The sequence below is a fragment of the Geosmithia morbida genome (assembly GCF_012550715.1).
Source record: "Geosmithia morbida isolate 1262 chromosome Unknown scaffold_8, whole genome shotgun sequence".
NCBI lineage: Eukaryota > Fungi > Ascomycota > Sordariomycetes > Hypocreales > Bionectriaceae > Geosmithia > Geosmithia morbida.
Genome location: NW_023336195.1, coordinates 682,876 through 705,223, shown reverse-complemented (window position 1 = coordinate 705,223; position 22,348 = coordinate 682,876). Strand labels below are relative to the sequence as shown.

The 22,348-nt window shown below is 54.0% G+C and overlaps 6 protein-coding genes across 6 annotated transcripts; 2 read left to right on the top strand and 4 right to left on the bottom strand.

Moving 5' to 3' along the window:
• Positions 1–298: 298 nt before the first annotated feature.
• GMORB2_7451 (RNA recognition motif) lies at positions 299–1,432 on the bottom strand (the record flags this gene model as incomplete). Its single annotated transcript, XM_035469416.1, has 1 exon — positions 299–1,432. The coding sequence occupies one exon, from the start codon at positions 1,430–1,432 to the stop codon at positions 299–301; it is 1,134 nt and encodes a 377-aa protein (XP_035321111.1).
• Positions 1,433–4,326: 2,894 nt separating this feature from the next.
• GMORB2_7450 (6-phosphogluconate dehydrogenase) lies at positions 4,327–6,272 on the top strand (the record flags this gene model as incomplete). The annotated part of the gene is made up of 4 exons (XM_035469415.1): positions 4,327–4,463; positions 4,571–5,126; positions 5,308–5,742; positions 5,832–6,272. 4 exons carry the CDS (start codon positions 4,327–4,329, stop codon positions 6,270–6,272), a joined length of 1,569 nt encoding a protein of 522 aa, XP_035321110.1.
• Positions 6,273–7,029: 757 nt separating this feature from the next.
• On the bottom strand, positions 7,030–9,555 carry GMORB2_7449 (Glycine cleavage system T protein (aminomethyltransferase); the record flags this gene model as incomplete). The annotated part of the gene is made up of 1 exon (XM_035469414.1): positions 7,030–9,555. One exon carries the CDS (start codon positions 9,553–9,555, stop codon positions 7,030–7,032), a length of 2,526 nt encoding a protein of 841 aa, XP_035321109.1.
• Positions 9,556–11,315: 1,760 nt separating this feature from the next.
• Positions 11,316–13,937, bottom strand: GMORB2_7448 (Fungal specific transcription factor domain; the record flags this gene model as incomplete). The annotated part of the gene is made up of 6 exons (XM_035469413.1): positions 11,316–11,894; positions 12,008–12,900; positions 12,959–13,434; positions 13,455–13,541; positions 13,648–13,746; positions 13,867–13,937. 6 exons carry the CDS (start codon positions 13,935–13,937, stop codon positions 11,316–11,318), a joined length of 2,205 nt encoding a protein of 734 aa, XP_035321108.1.
• A 1,709-nt stretch (positions 13,938–15,646) lies between these two features.
• GMORB2_7447 (to sarcosine oxidase) lies at positions 15,647–17,182 on the bottom strand (the record flags this gene model as incomplete). The annotated part of the gene is made up of 2 exons (XM_035469412.1): positions 15,647–15,911; positions 16,026–17,182. 2 exons carry the CDS (start codon positions 17,180–17,182, stop codon positions 15,647–15,649), a joined length of 1,422 nt encoding a protein of 473 aa, XP_035321107.1.
• A 2,654-nt stretch (positions 17,183–19,836) lies between these two features.
• Positions 19,837–21,252, top strand: GMORB2_7446 (Rieske 2Fe-2S; the record flags this gene model as incomplete). Its single annotated transcript, XM_035469411.1, has 2 exons — positions 19,837–20,538; positions 20,860–21,252. 2 exons carry the CDS (start codon positions 19,837–19,839, stop codon positions 21,250–21,252), a joined length of 1,095 nt encoding a protein of 364 aa, XP_035321106.1.
• Positions 21,253–22,348: the final 1,096 nt, after the last annotated feature.

Below are 22,348 nucleotides of genomic sequence, written 5' to 3'. Positions count from 1 at the left end.
GTCAAAATGTGAAGTCGAGCGTAGCGGAGCCGGTGGAGGGGAGTATATGTATATGTGAACATCCGTGCAATGTGAGAAGTCCCGGTAAGGTAGGTAGTCAGGCAGATGGTCACTTTGTATATCACCACGTCTCCTAGTGGCAGTAGATGTACGAGTACACTGCGAGCGTAGCGAGGGACACCCCCGGTAGGGCCGCCGGAGACAAATACGTAAATCTTGACCAAAAGAAAGTGTAAATACAGGCTATTAAGGTATCTAAATATACTGCGTATGCAGCGAGGCCGACGTAGGCGAATGTTTAACCCAAGAGTTTGAGACCATTCTTGGTTCGTTGACCAGGTTTGGTGACACCGGCAGGAGAATGAGGACCAAGTTGAGGAGGATCGTGGGCACCATGAGCACCATTACCATGAGCACCTCCACCGCCGGCACCATTGCCACTCCTCTTATTATTATTGTTGTTGTTGTTCCTGCCATTGTTCCTCTTATTCTTATCCTTGACATTTGTGACCTTGATCTCGGTGTTTGCCTTGCGGACGACGACGGGGTGACTCTGGATGTACTTGCCATTCATGTCCCTGGCGGCGGCGAAGAAGTCGTCGGCGCTGCTGAAGCTGACAAATCCGTAGCCCTTGGACTTGTTAGTGCGCTTGTCCCTGATGACGCGGGCCTTCTGGACAGAGGTCCACCTGGCGAAGGCCTTGAGGAGGGAGTCATCGGTGGTCTCGCCGGCAAGGTTGCCGACGAAGAGGCGGAGGTGGGAGGGATCCCACTCGAGCAGGGTGTCGTCGGTCCACTTCTTGCCGCCGCCCTCGCGGACGGCCGTCTTCTTCTTACGGTTCGGATCGTCGAGGACGGCCTGCGCGTCCGCCTGAGCCTGGGCCTGGTCCTGAGCCTGCTGGGCCGCCGCGTGAGCCGCCGCGTTCTCCTCTTCCGTGCCTGTCCGGGGCCCGTACGCGCTCTGCCAATGGGCGATCTGCGCCGCCATCTCCGGGTCGAAATCGCTTCCTGTGCCGGCTGCGGCGGGGAAGGGGTTGTGTATCGCTGGTGCTGCCGCTGTTGGACCTATGCCGCCGCCGCTTCCATAGCTGGGAGGAGGTTGTCGTGGACCGTAGCTTTGCGGACCGTAGCTCTGCGGACCGTAGTTCTGCTGGGGCGTGTAGCTGCGCTGCGCATTGTACGGGGGATATTGGCTGCCATATTGCTGCTGCTGCTGCTGCTGCTGCTGCTGAGGGCGGTAGGAAGTCGGTGGCGCAAAAGGTCCGTGAGTGGTTGCGGCGGCGGCGTAGGGCGAGGGAGACGGGGAGGCCGATGCCGAAAAGGCTGGCTTGAAGCCCGATGGTTTGCTACTGTTGAAGCCTGGCGCAGACGAGGTCGTCGCCGGAGGTCGTGCGGGGAGGTTGCCGATACCTGGAGGTGGAGGGTACGACATGATGAACAAGATGCGCTTCTTTCTTGGCTTTTCGGGGGGGTTTTTTTTTTGGTGGTTTCCCCCTTGTTGGACAGAGACAAGAAAGTTTTTGAGGAGAACGTACCTTGAGCTTCCCTTTCCTGGTGTGGCTCAAGTTGAGATGCGCGAGATAGTATACCCTGTCTGCCTTTTCTTTTCCTGGTTGATACGTGCGGCAGTCTTCTTCGAGAAAGACTGTAGTGGAGTTATGCGTCGTTGGGCGGCGGAACTCTTTTTGGAACTCTTGCCTCGGTGTAGTAGTCAGAAAGTCGACGATGGGACGTCGATGATGGCGGTCGGCCGTCAGTCACGTGATTAGTCATATGTTGATACCTCAACGTCATGGCATGAAGGCACTGATGATGGGAAATCTAGTTTTCAATGTTCTTTTGCTTCCTCTTTTCTTCTTCTATTTCTTTTTTTCGTCAGAGCATTAGTATAATTCGTAGTAAAGACGAATTCGATATCGTATCGTGAATAGGAAGCAAAAACGACGCGAAAATGTATAAGCTCAGGCCACATTGGGCGGCAGTTTCATGCCGATATTACTCGTACTTTATGCTATTGCAGTCTACGAGAGCATCTCAGGCATGTTTCATGTACTCGTACGGATATTTAAATAAGTCTCCGGTACTGCTTTTTTCGACATGGATGACACATGGGGTAATCAGCTCACATCTCGTACCAGTAACGCCCAAAACAAGGGAATAATACCGCAATTGGGCATGACTACTGGTAGTCTGCTAAAAGACGAACAAGCCCGGTAATTCCGCCGCCGCCAGACGATAGCTTGCGGCGGCAAATATCTAGTAAGAGGAGCGGGGGAGGGGCATCGTTGTGGTGCAGAGATGACTATCATAGGACGGTCAAAGAGGGGTTCCGAAATGCCTCATTCCTCGTTCCGTTGGGACGAATAAGGATTATAAATGCGCGCCAGAAGCGTGAGTTCGGCGAAAATGAAAAATCGAAGAAAGGGAAAAAAAATTGGGTCCGCCGGTCGAGAAGGGCCATACGGATAATACTATTAGCCGTGCAAAGACGGAGGTGGCAGCTCCGGGCAACATGCCCGATAATACCGCCGTGGAGAACAGTAAAGCAATTAGAAAGAAAAGGCTGGACATGTACTCATAAAATTGCAATCACTGCCGAGTGTTTTTCTTCTTCTTTTATTCTCCTCATCTGAAGCGGTTTCGGATAAACCGGATCAGCGAGGTAGAGCTGGAGTGTGAAGGGTTGAATTTTCCTGACTAGTAAGGCTTTAAAAGACAAGGATGACGGGATGGATATAACAATGGAAAGAAATGGAAAGACAGGATAGATGGACAAGAAGCGCCTGCCTCGGTCGATGCCGAGAATAAAATATATCGAAGGTGATACTACTCGTACAATTATTCCGTACCTGTACGATTCCGGAATAATACACAGCCTGCCGACCTTGGACGGCGGGGGCTCTTTCGCGTGACAGTGAGAAATAGGGCTGGCCACGATGCTCCGGCAGCGGCGGAGGGTGCCCCTCGACCCCCACTACGGGGGACAGAAGCTCGGAGTACACTGTACCTACGATCAGTCAGAATAATACTCCTCTCAACACGACTGGGGGAGCGGAGTAACGGTGGTCGCTGGGGCAGAATGCCTGGATCATACTCGTATTCAGTTAAGAGCTAGGTACTGCCGGTGTGTTTTACTGTACAGCACCGCGAGATTATGTGGTGCTCTACGGAGCAGTGCTGCCCCTCGTTGCCCCTCATTACCCCTCCTCGTACCCTCTCGCCACGCCTCAGAGGCGCGTCACTCGATTTCCTTCCCTTTGGACAAGTCCGCAAAGGGGAAAAGGAGGAGGAATGAGAGAAAAGGAGGAAGAAATGAAAAATGCGTTTCCGTGTACTTTGCCATGTGCATAGACGGCAAGATGCCTCCCCGCCGCATCCCACCCAAGAGGTCTTACGTAGGCCTGGAGTGTGTATGATGTGGGAGAGGCATTTGAGTCCGGAGCCAGCGGGGACCATGTACGTCACAAGATCGGTTTCGGTGATGACAAAACCATTACAGCTACTCTTCACAACAACCTCTGACTACTTACTAGCAATGTTACTGTAACTGATCATATCCGTAATATTGTTGATACTGCTACCACCACCAGAAAAGAATACCACACTCGGAGTTCCGTGCTCCTTGGTACTGGGTACCGCCCACCAGGGTTCCCTCTTATTACCCGCTTTTCTTGGCACGTCTCGCGCTGTGACATGCGCCTGTCAATCCAGCCTCGGGCTCGTCTCTCTAGGGGGAAGACGCTTCTAGGGGATGAGAAGCGCCGACAAACTCTAAATCTGCCCTGTATCTCCCTAGAGCCTTTTGCAAGGTTCTTCCTGACTTGCTTAGTACTTGTATCACCTCTCCACCCAGCTCCTTCTCTTTCTTAGCCCCCCCCCCTCCATTCATCTTCCGTCTCTCTCCCATCTCTCCTTCTCCTCCTCCTCCATCTTCACATCTCCATCCTCCTTTCAACCACATCTGCCATCTGTTACGAGCACAGTTGGCTGTCTATTCATACCCTCTTCTATAAACAACTCTTCTCTCCAGTTCGCCCATCATGTCTGGCCCCGTGTAAGTCGCTCTCCCATCTTCTTTTCCCCCTACCCCTCCATGCTTATGGAATTACCCCGCCACCCCGCCGCCCTCAACGGACTCTGCTCTGGTTTGAGGGAAACTTGGGCTTCATCCATGACCTTAAATTTCCCTCAACTGCCCGCGAGACGCCCAGTCTTCGCTTTGGGCGTCTCGCTGACTGGCCCTCCCTCTGTGTTTCTTACCATCACTTCTCGTACCTTGGTCGTGGTCATGGCTCATGTTCCCGACCTAGCGCACGCTTGGAAAACATGAAGCTGGGAGGCGCCGGTCAACAAACCCAACCGTCCTCATCATCTACTCCTAGCTCGTCTCAACCTACGACTATTTCAGGAAATGCTGACTCTGTGCCAAGTGCGGATCTGGGCCTCATCGGCCTGGCTGTCATGTAAGTTTTATCCCCCTCCCACTCCCTCCGAAGAGTCCGTACGGTGACTCTCGGAGGACATTACTCCGGGATTCGGGAAGAGGCTGACCGAACATGTCGTCTTACAGGGGACAGAACCTCATTCTGAACATGGCCGACCACGGCTTCACCATTGCCGCCTTCAACCGTACTGTCTCCAAGGTTGACCGATTCCTGGAAAACGAGGCCAAGGGCAAGTCCATTGTCGGCGCCCGCACGGTTGAGGAGTTCGTGAGCAAGCTCAAGTCTCCCCGTCGTATCATGCTTCTCGTCCAGGCTGGTACCGCTGTCGACGACTGGATCGAGAAGGTCCTCCCCTTCCTCGATGCCGGTGACATCATCATCGATGGTGGTAACTCTCACTTCCCTGACTCCAACCGCCGCACCAAGTACTTGGCCGAGAAGAAGATCCGCTTCGTCGGCTCCGGTGTCTCTGGTGGCGAGGAGGGTGCCCGCTACGGCCCCTCCATCATGCCCGGTGGTAACGAGGAGGCTTGGCCCCACATCAAGGACATCTTCCAGAGCATTTCTGCCAAGAGCGACAACGAAGCCTGCTGCGAGTGGGTCGGCGACGAGGGTGCTGGTCACTACGTCAAGATGGTCCACAACGGTATCGAGTACGGTGACATGCAGCTCATCTGCGAGGTACGTCCACTCACCAACATATGCACACACAAATCACACGTAGCACCTCGTTTCTTCTGTCCGCTTGTTACAGCATGACTGTAACACGGCCAGCGAACGACAGTGACACATGCTACATCACCACTGCAGAACCATTGAAACATGACCGGGTGGACATGCGCTAACCCTCCCTTCCCCGCAGGCCTACGACATCATGAAGCGCGGTCTCGGTCTCTCTAACAAGGAGATGGGTGACGTCTTCGCCAAGTGGAACAAGGGCGTCCTGGACTCTTTCCTCATTGAGATTACCCGTGACATCATGTACTTCAACGACGACGATGGCAAGCCCCTCGTCGAGAAGATCCTCGACCAGGCTGGTCAGAAGGGTACTGGAAAGTGGACCGCTGTCAACTCTCTTGACCTCGGCCAGCCCGTAACCCTCATCGCCGAGGCCGTCCTGGCCCGCTGCCTGTCTGCCCTCAAGCCCGAGCGTGTTGTGGCTGCCAAGAAGCTGCCCTTCGCTAGCCGCACCACCAAGTTCGAGGGTGACAAGGAGCAGTTCCTCGAGGACCTTGAGCAGGCTCTCTACGCCTCCAAGATCATCTCGTACGCCCAGGGCTTCATGCTTATGCAGGAGGTAAGAGACAACACAAAATCCCCCCSGGKCCCCCCCCCCCCCACAGTGATCAACATCTGAATATGCTGCTAACAGTGATCTCACTATAGGCTGCCAAGGAGTACGGCTGGAAGCTCAACAAGCCTTCCATCGCCCTCATGTGGCGTGGTGGCTGCATCATCCGTTCCGTCTTCCTCAAGAACATTACCGCTGCCTACCGCAAGGACCCTGACCTACAGAACCTCCTCTTCGACGACTTCTTCAACGAGGCCATCCTCAAGGCCCAGCCCGGATGGCGCGAGGCCGTCTCCAAGGCTGCCCTCCTTGGTATCCCCACCCCCGCCTTCTCGACTGCTCTGTCCTTCTTCGACGGCTACCGCACTGAGTCGCTGCCTGCCAACCTCCTTCAGGCCCAGCGTGACTACTTCGGTGCCCACACCTTCAGGATCAAGCCCGAGGACGCCAACGAGAAGTACAAGGTTGGCACCGACATCCACGTCAACTGGACTGGTCGTGGCGGTAACATCTCCGCTTCGACCTACCAGGCTTAAGCGGCTGGTCCGATGATGACTGATGAGCGGAGGCGGTTACCGATGACGCAATGGGATGCAACCGTATGTGAGGAGGGTTGTGAGCACGTCGGTAAACTCAACTCCGAAGTTTTTAGCGCAGCTAGTATTCTTGGAGACAAGAGGATAATTTGAAAAAAAAAAAAAATTAGAACAAACGTTCAGTACTGTTCACCAGTCTTGAGTGATGTGGGAGTGTTTATGTATCCTAGAAGCATGTGCAAGGTGACATTTCGCATATCTTGCTTCTGTTCCATTCGGTGTACACAATGAATGATATCTATTGTTGATGGTCTTAGGCCACATTGGTCACGTGGTCGAGCCAGCCTTTTTGGCCGCACATCTCAGTTCAGCTAGCTAGCTTTCATCATCTTCTTCAGGTATCTTGTGCCACTTCCCTGGTGCCCCAACATTTATCGACGTGGGGCTCCAAATTCACAAATCATGTCTCGACAGTCAGAGAAAATTGTGTGTGGATGATGTACTCCGTACCATGACGGTATTGTCGTCGCGGTGTTTTAACAGCAAGACCAAGCTGCTACATAATGAATACTAAGTTTTGGGGGAGAGAAGAAAGAAAAAGAAGAAAGAACACGACATTGATAACTAAATCTGAAACAAAAGGAAGAAAAAAAAATGCGTGGATTCGTGTAGACATGACATTATAGAAGGGGGGAGGGAGGAATGAAAAGTTGGCGGTATGTTATCTTTTTTTTTCTTCCCCTAGCAACAAATACCTCTAGAGCCTGTGCTCCCTCTCAGCGACGCGCAGACGGCTATTCTGGGGATCATACACAGGATCACGGGTGACGGTGACGGGGATACGGCGGCCAAAGTATTCAACCTCGAAGGTGGCACCTTCGGCCACGTCGGCGGGAAGGTAGGCATAGGCCAAGGGCTTACGGACAGAGTAACCGAAGCAGGAGCTGGTGACGTAGCCTACTGCAGCAGCACCCTTGGCAAAGACGGGTTCTTTACCCATGAGAACGGATTTCCCATCGTCGATGAGCAGACAGCGCAGACGACGGACGGGCTTGGCAGCTGAAGAGCTCAGCCTGGCCAGGGCGGCGCTGCCAACAAAGTCCTTCTTGGTACCGGGCTGGATGGCATAGTCGACGCCAGCCTCGAAGGGGTTGTCCTCGGTGGACATGTCGACTCCGTAGGAGCGCAGGCCCTTCTCGAGGCGGAGGGCGGACAGGGAAGCCTGCCCAGCGGGGATGAGGCCGTAGGGCTGACCAGACAGGAGGAGGGCGTCCCAAAGGCGCTGGCCGTGCTCGGCGCTGGTGTGGATCTCCCAGCCCGGCTCGCCGACGTAGGACATGCTCATGAGGGTGACGGGGACCCCAGCGATGACTGCGCGGGAGACACGCATGGGCCTGGCGGAGGCGGGCTCGACGCTCCGGCCGGCGATGGCCATAACGTCCCGGGAGCGGGGGCCCCACAGGCCCAGGGCGCAGGTGGCGCCGGTGATGTCGCGGACGGAGACGGGCTCGGTCTCGAGGCGGGCCTCACGCGTGAGGTAGGCCACGTCCAGGGGTCCGTTCGTACCGAGCTGGAAGGACTGATCTGACAGACGGGCGACGAAGAGGTCGCTGCGGATTCCGGCGGCGTCATCGAGGAGCAGGGTGAAGGTGACGGTGCCGGCCGGCCTGGAGGCAAAGTCGGTCGTGGTCAGGCGCTGAAGCAGGGGCAGGGCCCCCGGGCCGGACACGTCGACGCGGCAGATGGACGTGACGTCGTACAGGGCGGCGGCGGTGCGCGTCCTCCACGCCTCGACGGCGGAGATGGGGGACGTGAAACGCGCGGACCAGGCGTCCTGCCTGTCGACGGGGGACCAGTGGGCCGGGACTTCGGGCAGGAGGGCACCGTTGGCCTCGTACCACTGCGGCCGCTCCCACCGCTGGCCAGGCGACTCGAGGAAGTAGGCTCCCAGGGCAGCCTGGCGGGCGTGGAAGGGGCTGACACGCAGGTTGCGCGGCGATCGGCGCGGCTGCATGGGGTGCACTATGTCATAGACCTCGACGAAGTCCTGGGACGACGTCTCGAGCACGTACTCGGGCGTCAGATGGACGGGGTCGAAGCGGGTGAGGTCGCAGCCGGCGAGGTCGAGGGCCGAGCGGCCGTCGGTGAGGATCTGTGCCAAGGCGCGGGCCACGCCGGCCGAGTGCGTGACCCACACGGCTTCGGCGACGTAGAAGCCCTGCAGGTTGGGCGACTCGCCAACCAGGGGCCCGCCATCGGGCGTGAAGGACAGGATGCCGTTGAAGCCCTCTGCTATCTCAGTGTCGCGCAGGGCTGGGAGGAGCTTCCGGCTCAGGTCCCAGGCGGGCGCGAACTCATCGGCCGTGAAGGGCCTGCGCGACGGCATGTTGTGCTCGGTGACGGAGCGCGGCGTGTCGCCCAGCGAGGCGGCGACGACGGGGTGCGGCTCGTGACCGTAGTAGCCTATGCCGTAGCGGTCGCCGTGCTCGCGGTAGTACAGGTCATGGTCCTGGTGGCGCAGGATAGGCAGGCCGGCGCCGTTGGGGAGTTCGTTCTTGCCCTGCTGCGAGGGCACGCTGGTGGTCTTGGCGTAGTGGTGCTCCATGGGCACGAGGGGGATGTGTGTGTCGGCCATGGCGCCGACCTCGACGCCCCAGAAGCCGGCGCACGACACGACGACGTCGGCGGGGATGACGCCCGCCTCGCGCGTGACGACGCCCGTTGCCCGCCCACCGGCCTTGTCGATGCCCGTCACCGTGGTGGACCCGAGGTAGCGCACCCCGGCGGCGCGCGTGCGCTCGATGAGCAGCTGCACCGCCCGCGCCGCCAGCGCGAGCCCGTCGGACGGTATGTGCAGGCCCGAGAGCACCTCGCCCTCGTCTATGAGGGGGTACAGTGCCACGACCTCCTTGGGTGTGAGAATGCTGGCCTCGACCCCCCACGACGCCGCGAAGCCGGCCTTGCGCTTGAGCTCCTCGACGCGCTCCGGCGTCGTCGCCACCTCCATCCCGCCCACGGGGTTAAAGCAGCCCTGCCCATCGGGGCCCTTGATGGACTTGAGTTTCTGCACTGTGTACTGGGCGAACCGTGTCATGGTCCTGGACGGGTTGGTCTGGAACACCAGCCCTGGGGCGTGCGAGGTCGAACCTCCCGGCATGTCCAGGGGTCCCTGCTCGACGACGGTGATGTCCTTCCATCCTCGGGAGACGAGCTCGTCTGCTAGGTTGGTGCCCACTATTCCTGCGCCTATGATGACGACTCGTGAAGATGTGGATAGGGGCATTGTGAATTATCTCTTTCTTTCTTCTTTCTCTTCCCTTTCTCTATGTTGAAGAAAAGTAGATAAATTAGAGCCCCCAATACGAATTTGGAAGAGAGAGAGAAAGAGATGTGATTAAGAGAGGAATAATAAAAGAATAGAAGAAAATTGTATAATGATATTGCTATAGACTTCTTCCAACCAGACTTGGACACGAGGGTATATAAGAAGAGGCCGACCAGGAGGGGAGGGGCAGATTTGAACCAACAATTGATAAAAGACTGCCCCTCACTTCCGATAGAGGAGCAGTCCTGTCAAGACAAGTGTACCTTTAGGAATTTTTGGTTCCAATCTCATGATAGTAAAAAAAAAAATATACAAATACAAAAAGACGACAGCTTAGAACCATACTCATCATTCAATGTGGAGGAGGGGGGTGTGCGTGTAAGTCGGGTCGATGAAGGCGCTCACGTGATCGGTCTCACGGAGTGTGGGGCCGACCGGCATGATGGTGGGGGGGGGGGGGGGGGNGAGGGGGGGGGGGGGGGGGGGGGGAGAGGGAGGGGTGTGTGTGTGTCCCGGGATCGGACCATAGTAAACAATCTATCCTATTACACGCTGTGCATTTCACAACGCTGGAGCTAATATATATATATATAATAATAATAATAAAAAGAAGATGGAAAAATAAACAAAACAAAGGGGTGTCTTGGGGAAAAGAGAGAACGTCCTTTTCTTTTTCTTTTTTCTTTCCACCCTTGTCGTATGTCGGTGACTCCTGTGTACAAGGAAAAGGCGGCCCGCGATATCCACACACACACACAGAGAGAGAGAGAGAGGAGGGGGCAAGGCACACATGCTTTGGGCTGAACCACTATCTCATCTCTTATTTTTCTTTCTTCTTTTCTTTTTATGTCATAGAGAATAGATTAATTGCGTGGGGATTATGGATAGTTGTACGAGACGGTAGATCGGCTTAGCCCGCTCTTCAAAGATACGGGACGTGTGCTTGTCGGTCCTGTATCAGTCCCCTCCTTCTTCCTCTTCTTCTTCTCTCTCTGACATTTGTTATTTTTAGCTATATTGGCAGCAATATCTTTTCTCTTTCACGTGGAAACCCTGACACCTTCGCCCAGCCTACAAGAGACACACACACTCCCGCACTTACACGGTGATAGATCATCGTCTGCCCCGTCCAACACAGTATACAGACGCGGTACATAGCATAGATGCAGTACATAGACACGAGATGTATCCCAAATACCGCTGACCAAGGCTTCTTATGGGTTCACGTGCAATTTCTTCATTAGACGCTATCAGCAAAAGATACAACTTTGGACCCTTCGTCCAACTTCAACCTCTTCTTGCCATAGTACATCTCAAATCTCTTCCCCAAAGCCTTTCAATCAGGCTACCTCACCATTTCAGGGAACAGATCCGAATGGACACCGTTTAGCGCATCAAACCAGGTCTGCGTCTTCTATCCTAGGGAAAGAAATTCGATGTATCCAATAATGTATTCATGTGCATTATGGTTTGTAGGTGAATGATCTGAGAAGCTTCCAAGTATATATCACAAATCATGCGCTTGCCAGGAACAATGTCAAAAACAGAAATAGCCAAGAGGAGTCTTACTCGTCCTCGCAACATAATGGTTGAAATGACTCATTCCTGCAATGCCAGCCAGTAACAGTGAGTGAACGTGAAAACAAAGATATCCCATCGCTTGTGCTAAATCAAAATAAATATAGTCCAAAATCATTGATACAGTCCCCAAAAATACATCAGAGTTGACTAAACATTATGTTGCTGAAATTACCCCCCTCCCACCATGCCATGCTTCTGTTCTCTCCCATAGCATGCGACTGGGACTGATCGTAGCTCGCATCTGCCAGGTTGGCTAGTTGGAGAGAGTCTGCGTACAGCCACGGTGTAAAGTTGAGACTGAGGTTATCCGCCTGGTCGGCAATGTACCTGGCGTTTCGGGCCGCATTCCACGACGACGATGTCGAGGAAGACTGCGGTGGTGGTGGCGGTTGTGGCGCCCTGCCCTTGTACGAAGAAGACGACATGGTAGGTGCCTCCTGACCGCCGTCAGCCGTGTTGATGGAGATCTCGGGGGACGTGGCGACAATGATCTCAATGGTCGAGTCCTCGTCGGGTTCCTGCCGTCTACGTGGAGGTACCAGAGATGAATCTAAGAGACCGCCCGTTGGGCTCTCTTGCGGCTGCTCGGTCGAGTTGAACTGTAGGATCTCCCACATCAGGGGCACGCTCAGGTAGATTTTGGAGGGCATCCAGTCCTCTACGTCCATGCTTTCCGGACCGGCGGCCATCTGCGTCATCTTGTCAAGATTGCGGTCCTGTTTGCTCATTAGAAAAATTTATTAACGGGAATCCCTCCTGCTTCTCCTTCACTCCTTTTGTTCTTTCCTCCTCCTACCCTTCCTATTCACCTTGATAGATGTGTACTTACCAGTTGTGCACAGCCTGCGGAGTGGAACAAAAATCCCTTGAGAAACCTCCTGCACTTTGCAAAGTCCGTGTTAGACTTATGCTTGAGCCTGGGGGACGCAGCGCAGCAGTAATACAGATGGACCGTTGCGGCAATGGCAGCAACATGACCGAAAAAGGGGTCGGCCAGGGGAATATGCTTGTCGACCACCATGTCTATCATGCGGACAATCCAGGTGGCGTGCAGCAGGGCGAGCTCTGAGGAGCGCCGCCAAAAGGTGTTTGGGATGGCCAGGTTCGGATTGTGCTGGGCACCGATGATGTAGAGGAACGGGTGGTTGAGAACGGTGGGGATGGCATGGTAGGTGAACTGTTCCTTGAGCCAGGGGGCCCAGTAGTCGCGGTGCATCTTAATCTCCTCGACATTACGTTTGTAGAACTTGGCCGAGTCATAGCGATGGCATATAGGTATACTGTTCTCCGTCTCCATAAAGTCGGACACCACCTTGGCGTACATGGAGTCGTGACGCCAGGGCTCCTTGAGGATATTGCGGGCGCAGTTGGAGACGTACTTTCGGACCTGGCTCCAGACCCAGGCAAGATGTGCTCCTGTGTTCCAGATTCCCGGCTCACTGGGGTCCGAGGTTCCGAGTTCATCACGGGGGAGCGGCGGGGCCGTGGGGTCAATCTCAATGTTGCCAGCATCAGTCGACCACCAAATCTTGCTGGGGCTGCTTAGGAGCCCCGTCTGGCGGCCATAGAAATGCTCGAGCAGTTGGAGGCTCCAGAAGAGCCTCTTCTTGCGCTCCGTAGTCCGGTCTTCCAAGGCGTAGACGAGGTCCAGGTCCAACATGGCTGACCGGCAGAGTTGGAAGGCGAGACCGAGATGAAACTGACCCAGGTGAAAGTTGCCATCTGTTTTTTCTTTTCATCAGCACACACATAGCCTGCAGCGTATTACACATCTCCTTACCAATGAATGAGGAGTAGGAAAGCAAACACAGGCTCTCGATGGTGGTGAGCTCGACGGAACCATTGGCGACGCGGAGCATTATGAGCGTCTTTGCCGTCTCGCCGTACAGCTGCAGCTGCACGCGCTTCTCGGAGAAGCGAGAGGTCAAGGCGAGTATGCTGCATGCTAGCTCCTCGGGTATGGCTTCATAGTTGCTGACCTGGTCACGATCAAAGCACCAGATGGGCTGGCGGTGGCAAAACTTGAAGTAGAGGCCGATGCCATCCTGGATATCGGACCTACCAGGGAGTAACGTCGAGTCCTCCGAGTCGAAGAGTACGGTGGAAGGGTGTGAATAAAGGCTGGGGGCCTTGCCGGACTCGGGAGCGGGAGGGGTGGCCGAGCAGGATTTGTCTGAGACGTCGGGAATGTCCTCGAGGGGCGCAGAGGCAGTATCTGAAGGGTGGGAGGAGGAGGAGGAGGAGGGATGGTTGGTCCTGAAAAATGTGGTCAGAACGTCCCCGCGTTCACAATGGTGTCAAGTCGTCTCATGTACAAGCCGCCGTTGAGAAGGAGATCCAGCTTTTCTTCCAGGCTGGCCAATCTCTCTTCCTGGTGGATTTGTTTTGGCGAGATATCAGCTTCTGTTCTTCTCTTCTCCCTCTCTCTCATCTTGGCCGCAAGGCGGGAAATGCATGGTTGAGACTAACGGATCGTTCATTCTTTGCTTTTGCTGCTGGTGGGTAGGAGCAAGGTTGGCTGAGCCGAGAGCAGCTGGAGCAGACCGGCCTCTCTCCGGGACATCGAGTCTTTTTTCTTCTATGAGTCCGTGTATCAGTATTGATAGCAAAAGATAATGATTACAGAAAAGATTTTTATTTTTTTTCCTGTGGTAGGAGAGAGAAGGGGGTGAGGTAAACGAGACAAACCGGCAGGTGAAGCAGGCGTGGTGCGACCGTCTTCGGCCACGAGACTGTGGCGCTTCGTCTGGGGGTGTCATTGTTATGAGTTGAAGGTGAGATGGCCAACCAGCCCAGTTGAGGGTGGTGACGACGCCTCAAAGGCCAACTTATTTTTCCTTTTCTTCTCGTGTGTATCTTGCGTTTCAGGCGTGGTTTTATGTCTTGAATAGCAAATGAGGTAGAGATCTGACAAGCTGAGAAAGAGCCAGTCGTGAAAAGGATGTAGACGATATATACTCCCCCCTGTGTGTGCTTGTGCGTGTGTGGGTGCGTGTGTGGAAATGTGTAGATAGTATTACGGATGGTTGTGGTGTTACTATGTACGACTCGGGGAGTATATGGTAGTAGTAGGTAGCAGTGGTAATAATGACTGAAGTTGGTCCCTCCCCCCTCACGGTTAATACATAAACAGGGAAACTATTCGTACACACTGTGTGCTCCTTCCTCTTGGATAATGTGGATGGGGGTGGGAGGGAAAGTGCGACGGAGGGTGCGGAGGAAGGTACGAGTACGATGAAAAGGGAGGGCAATTCCAGTAGTATTGGTACTTTACCACTTCTATAAAGTACCTGATTCATACCTGTGCCGTGTACGTAAGGTACTGCTACTACTACTACCACTATGTAGTAGTATACGAACATGCACAAAGGACGGAAGGCACGAAGGGACGGGGGGCGGATATGGAGAGGGAGGCGCGATACACACTCTTAGCAACTTGCCCGGCTCCTGCCTCTGTTGAAGTGGCTAACGCGGGGTTGACATGGTCCTTTCCTCATTTGGCCAAGTATCGAGATAAGAGAAAGCCAGAGGTCCAGGCCCAGCCCAGTCAGGTTCCACGTATTATCACCTGCTATTTAACTTATTATTGTCCGTTGCCCCGTTATAAGAGCCGCGCTATCTGCCTTGGTTGGTGTTTCGGACTCTCGTTCATACAGGGTGGGAGCGAGAGTGTCGGTCTCTTCTTACATCAATCAGTACTAGTGCTAATACACGCTATCTCGCGGTTTGATATCGAAAGATATCGAAACACAAGGTATGCCAACAACGGGTAATAATGAGCAATAGGGACAGAAAGTACTCTGTAGTAGAGAAGAATCAGAGAGAAGGGACGAGACTATATTCAATTGCGGGTCCTGAAGATAGAAGAAAGAGGAGAATAAGAAAGAAAGGGAGAGAATACGGACGTGGTTCGGCGCCCCATTTGCAATGCACTAGACATGATTGATTGATAAGTCGCCGCAAAGTCCGGGCGCTATACTCCCATCCCTGCTCATATAATTAATACACTACGAACAATTTCCCCTTCCCGCTCCTGAATGACCGTGATACGATTGCCATGTTCTGCTGGTCCGAATTTTCTATTGCTCGTACTAGTTGTATTACTGATCCTTGAAGGTGCACCGTATTATAGGGTCACATGCACCTGTGGAATTTGGCTGTTGCCTTCTTCTCTTGAAAGCCATATGGAGTAAATACGTTGCATTCAAGTGCTATCCCTGGACTCCGACGTCGGATCAGTTCCTTATCAGACGACGTCACATCGACTACCCCCAGTCTTCTTCATCTCACTGAGCTTAATGACATCTCATATATGACGGGAAGATCACCCTGTTTTTAATAAGACTTTATATGCTTCTTATGTATCAACGTCAAAACGAAAAGGGACCAAAATTCCCGAAAGAAAGAAAAATGCATGAATTCATCTCGTCTCGCTGCCACATGTCTATAATACGTCTTTCCCTCCCGACTACAGCCTGGCCACTGTATCCTCCAGATCGCTCATCTCTGCCCTGGGCCACTCCGGGTTGAGAGCCGGGTCAGGCCTCACCCGATCCCACGCCCACCGATCTACCAGCTCCTGCTCCAGGTTGCCTTCGAGCATCTCGACGATGTACTTACCCAGAACAGGGAAGAACTTGTAGCCGTGGAACGAGCCGCACGTGGCAACATAAAGGCCCTTGGCGGCCGGATGAGGCGTGATGATGAAGTCGCCGCTCGTGGTGAAAGCGTCCCTGTTGTGATGATGGTTCGACGTCAGCACATACTAATTCGCACGTCATGTATCGAAGTACATGTATGTACATATATATGTACATGTGTCGATCTCGGCGGATGGTCAAACTTACCAGCAGATGCGGTGCTTGCTCATGGGCCACGCGGAGCCGCGCTTTCCGTAAAACACTTGGTTGGCGTAGTCGACGTCGGCCTTGAGCTTCTTGGACACCTTCCACTGGGCGTAGTCGCGGGCGGGAGGCGGGGCGGACACGAAACGTCCTGGGAGGATCTCGCGGGTGTTCTTGAAGATGGTGGGCCCCCACCACTTGAGCTCCCTGTCCGGGGTGGGCGGGAGGCTGCCGATGAAGGGCCCGATGGCGGCCGGGTAGCCCTGGAAGCCAACGGGCATGGTGGCGTAGGTCTCGAGGGTCTTGTTGTCGAGCGTGGCCATGCCGGTGGTGATGCCTCCGGCGACGATCCTGTCCTCGGCGCGGAGGTCGGCCTTGCCGCTCTCGGCAGCGCTGTACTCGAGGAGCTTGGAGGTGTAGGCCCCGGTGCACAGGATGACCTTGTCGGCGGTCAGGACCTCGCCCTGCACGGTCTTGACGCCGCGGCAGCTGGTGCCGGCCCGGTCAAACTGCAGCGTGGCCACGTCGGCCGTCACGTACTTGACGCCCAGGTCGAGGGCCTTGCGGGTGACGGCGCGCAGGCAGTCGCCCGCGGCGGCCCAGCCGCTGGTCCGGTTGATGAGCACCTCCTTGGCGCCGGCGTAGTCGGCGTCGGCGAAGAGGCCGCCGTACATCTCGCGGGCCTCCTCGACCGACACGGAAAAGAGGTCGGCCGTGCGCCCTAGCTTCTTGTAGTTGTTGATGACGTCCTGCGCGTAGTCGGTGCGGCACACCCAGTACACACCCGTCTCGTGGAAGTACGGCTTCCACAGCGGGTCCGTCCTGAATACGTCCTGCGACTCAATGGCCAGCCGGCAGTACAGGATGTCGTCGTAGTCGGCGCGCACCACCTTGTTCCAGTCCCACGAGGCCGCCACGCGGCTATCTGCATCGAAGGCGTCGCGGTCCACCAGGGTCACGGAAGCACCTGGGTACTTGGTGATGAGCCGGTAAGCGGTCGAGACGCCAAACACGCCGGCTCCGAGGATGAGGTAGGAGGGCGCCGGGGTCAATGGCTTCTCGGTGGGCTTCTCAGTGGACTTCTCGGCGGGCTTCTCAGCGGACTTCTCGGCCACCGCCGGCTTCTCAACGAGCGCGGACGAGGATGAAGACGAGGCCATCTTGACGGATATGGGAGACGCGTCTAGAGTTATGCCGAGGGGAAACAGTGACAGCATGAAAGATGACTGGTACGTGTATAATTTTTCAATACACAAGAAAGAATTGTAGATGGCAACGTTCAAAGTTGGGAAGATATATCACCAACGTGGAGGAAGAGGAGTTTGAGCTTCGCGGAATCGGAAGCCGAAGTCAACACCCCGCTTCAAGCGTCACGACTGATCACAAGGGCGTAGAAGACCTCGAATTAAAGGAGAAAGTAAGTCAGATAGAAGCGATGTATTGGAAGAGAGATGGACAAGTTCAATGGATATTATTCGTAATTGTTGATCTCTTATTCGATGTGGGGAGAGGGGAGGGCACAACTGCCTTCCAATGTCCCACCATCATCGTCACGTAGGAGCGCGTGTCAATTGGAAAGATAACTCAATATTCGAGGTCGAATGAGCCCGATACCGGAGCTCCCCAGCCCCGGATATCACCGGCATTAGAGAAATAAAGCGGTAAAACGCAGCAAAAACCTGGAGTTAGGTAGGTAATGTTGAAAGGTTGAAAGCAACCATCGTATGTTGTCCCGGGTTACTATCTTGTAAGTCAGAGTCAAAGTTCCCAATTCCGATCACGTGGTCCTAGGGGAGGGGTGCGTGGAAACAAAGGATGATGATCGTTGATGCAATCATCGTGTCGGGCACTTATCATGGACTTTGTCTGGCAGGAATGCGACAGAGGCTTTGGGAGTACATTGTGCAGGACCAGTCCCAAGGTCCAAGATAGATGATATTGCGGGGAGTTAGTATGGGACACCGGAATAGACCCCGCTCCTCCCGGTTTTCCTCTCTCTACTATCAGTCTCGCTCTGAACATACTGTGCTAGTGCAGAACTCCGTCTGATGTCGACACAAGGTATAAAGTCATGAGTCTTTCGAAAACCTCGACAGGTTACGCATGACTGGCGCGGTCGCATACGCTAATGCACAAGGTGCAATCCGCTCTCCCAAAACGGCAATGCAGCATCATGTACAGCCTCTTGAGCCGCCACCTAAACCACCCCCCCCCCCCCCCCCCCCCTGGTCCTGCATACTCCGTTCTCTCCGCACGCACTAACATCACTTGTTTTGCTACTATGTTTTGTTTACTATCACTCAGGCTCACATACGGAGGAGGGTGGTGGGTACATTGATGCGAGATGCATATTACACGTACCTATGTGACGAAAACTCCACTCCCCATCTTCAAAGTTGAGCTTCATGGTACCCTCTATCCCAAATGCCGGGACTGGTGTTCATGCCATGCTACCCAGAAACATACACAAAGTGTGACGATAGCCCTCTCCCCACATAGCACATACTCTCTATTGCTCATCATCCGGACATCATGCCGAACCCGTCTTTCCCTAAGCGCCCCTGCCCCCTGGGAAGGCGAAGGGAGGGGAGGTGTCATGATATCAACCCGCGCTAATTGGTGCCCACGTTCCTCTTTAAATCCCCTCCCCACCTCATGTTCGTATCTGGTCCTGGAAGTATGATACGGCAGTGGTTGCCCTTTATTTCCCCAAAATGGACAGTGCACGACTCCAGTATCGAGAACATATGCTTCATACTGAGTATGTATTATTCATTCATGAATCACTCCGTCCGAACCGGTTTCAACTCCACTCTCCTGCCCTCCGTGATATCCCACCACATCGGAGACGGCCCCGGAATACCGTGGTCTCAATACAGGAATCTCGATTCTCGATTACTACCCCTCCACACTCTATAACGTAACTCTCGGACACAGACGGTCAGGTGTTCGCGTTTCGTGAGGGAAAGGCCATCCGTGATAACCTCAAGCCTCGGATGGTGGCGTGCAAACATGTACACGCATGCTTCTATTGTTGGGGTCCTGTCTGTCCAGCATGGATGTATATTTTTGATGTGTATCTAGAACATGACGTGGCGCGCATCGTTGGCATGCACTCGGAGCTTTCTATCTATCGTCTACTAGCTATTGACTGTTGTCGTAAGATCGACACGTTAAGAGAGGCTTATTATTTTTAGTGGCGTCTAGAGCGAAAGGAAAGGACCCGCTACTGGCAGCCTGTGAGGCTCTCTGCTCTTCTGTTATCTCCTAGGGGACGATCTAAGGCAGTTGGTGCGCGCGCAAGAGTTGAAAGGGAGGGAAGGGGGGCGTGTAAGTCGGGGTGTGATGCCGGTCACATGACCGGATTCCCTTCAACTTCGTACCAAACTCGGGCACGACTCGCCACTTACACGACCAGGAGCTGAGATGGCTCTATCTATTGTCAGGTCGGATATCTCTGATCGAGGCCGAGCTAGTCGTGTGGGAAGCTCAAGCCTGGCGTGTAAGTCGTAGCCGGGAGGGGGGGGAGGATGAAGATGGATGGAGGAGAGGAGGACGATAAACTAGTTAAAAGGGAGCTGGGATGCCGCGATCATGAAAACATTTAGATTGATAACTCTCAACAACAACAAACTTCTTAATACACTCTTCAAACCTCCATCTACAGAGTCTCCCGAGACTAGTCTTATAAGACCAACCCAAGAGTTTCCCATTAATATCCCAACTCTTTCGTGTTCTCCTCGAACAACAACAACAACAACAACAACAACAACAACAACAACAACAACACATACACACACACGCATAATACACAATGTCCTTCCTCAAGAGCTATCTGGGCTACGGAGGCAGCCAGGCTTCCAACGAGAAGGAGGCCGTCAGGGCCCTCCCAGCCTCATGGTACACGTCCCAGGAGATGTACGAGCTTGAGCGTCGGGCCATCTTCTCCAAGAAGTGGCTCTTCACCACGCACAAGGCGCGCATCCCCGACTCGGGAGACTGGTTGCGGTACGAGGTGGCAGGCTTCGAGTTCGTCATCTGCAAGGACAACAAGGGCAAGATCAACGCCTTCCACAACGTGTGCCGCCACCGTGCCTTCCCCATCGTGACGGAGGAGCAGGGCCACAGCCTCGTCTTCTCGTGCAAGTACCACGGCTGGTCCTACGGCCTGAGCGGCAACCTGGCCAAGGCCCCCGGGTACCAGGACCTCCCCGGCTTCGACAAGACCAAGAACAGCCTGCTGCCCATCCACGTCCGTGTCGACCGCAACGGCTTCATCTGGGTCAACATGGACGGCAAGGAGACGCCCGAGGTCTCCTGGGAGCAGGATTTTGCCGGCGTCGACGAGCAGCCCCGCTTCGACAAGTACACGTTCGACGACTACGTCTTCGACCACTCCTGGGAGATGGAAGGCCCGTACAACTGGAAGATCCTCGCAGACAACTACAACGAGTGCTACCACTGCAAGACGTCCCACCCGGACATCCCTGCCATCGCCGACCTCAGCAGCTACTACGTCAAGACCGAAGGTTGCCACATCCAGCACTTTGGCAACCCTACCCCTGAGCAGATCGCTCGAGGCTTCAATGTTGCCAGCACCTACTTCTTCCCCAACTCTTCTATGAATGTCTCGTAAGTTTTTCCCTCTTTCCCTACACACACACACACGCACACACACACACACACACACACACACACACACACACACATACACACACATACACATACATACACATACATACACATACAAGAAACAAAACAAAACAAGACAAAACAAAAGGCTAACAATATCGTGTTCAGCCCCCACTTCTTCTTCATCCAGCGCTTCGTCCCCAAGGGCCCTCAGCTGTCCATCATGAAGTACGAAGTCTTCCGCAACAAGAACTCGAGCGATGAGGACTTCAACATCATCAGCGACATGTACAAGCGCATCATGTCCGAGGACAAGTACCTCTGCTCCAACGCCCAGAAGAACCTCGACATAGGCGTCTTCGTCAACGGCGAGATGCACCCCACCATGGAGCAGGGGCCGCTGTACTTCCAGAAGCTCGTCCGCGAGATCGTCACAGAGCACCACCAGCGGGAGACAAAGGCCGACTGCGAGATCTGGCCATCCCGCCAGACCCTCCCCAACGCCGCCAACTCGGCTGTCAGCGAGAAGGACGTCAACTTCTGCTCCCGTGTCGACTGCTGCAGCAAGACTCCCAACAAGGAGGCCCTGGCCTTTTAAAAGGAAGGGTTCCTAGAGCGAGAAGATTGCGCAGGTGAAGTATGCAGAAGTATACATTCTCTCTTGTCGGAGATGATGCTGATAATGCCTGTCATGAAATCCTACCATTGAACACTCCTTTGTTCTTCCTTTTGTCATCATCCCATTAGTACTTTTTCTCCTTCTTTCTTCCATTAGCGTTGCAAGTTACCTAGGTTTAGGGACAGTTATCTATCTTTAATTTCTCTCAACACATTCATCATCCAAGTTGCCTCTTTTGATCCGTTGTCTTGACATAGAGGGATATATACGAGTACGTCGTTTGCTTGATGGAAGGGTATAGGTTGAGCTCTAGTTGCGTGTGTACGTACCCCTGTACCGCCTTGTCCCCTCTATAAGTAGAGTGGGCTCTCCTTGCCTTCCAAAAGGCACTTCTCAATGGATATTAGAATCTCGTGTAAGTTTTCCAGGTTCTTCATGATAGCTGCAGAGGATGTGCAGGTCCATGATACTACGAGCATATACTTTATACTCGGGTAGCACCTTGCGGATGTTGGTTGACTTGTTAAACGTTGCCTATACGAGTAGATTGCATATACGTGTAAGTGTGTGTATGCACGGCGCCATTGAGTCAACAACATGAAACAGACGATGCCTTGACGAATTCCACGCCTGAATAGATGTCTGCCCTTGATCTCCGCATCGATCCCATAAATTTCCGGCAGTGGGAACACAGAGAGAACAATATTGCTCGTATTGTTAGTTCGGTCATCAAGACGAAGACCGAGAGGGAAGGGTCCCGCCACCGACAGCCCAAGATTTGTCAGCGACAGTTTCGATGCCATGCCACAAAACTTCAAAGGGGGTTATGCCATCGAAATCACTGAGAGACGTTCCTGTTAAGATGCCAACCTGTAATATGGCCTGGATTTAAAAGTACAAGTACCGCCTGTATAGAGAGTACATCCGAACCCTGGTGCCAATCTAGAATATTAAAAGAGGCAGAAGAAAGAAGCGGAAGAAAGAAGCAGAAGAAAGAAGAGAAAAGACATCGTCACACATTCAAAGGCATTAGTCAGTGCAAGAGTTTCTATGGCTCTTGTGTAATGCGTGGTTC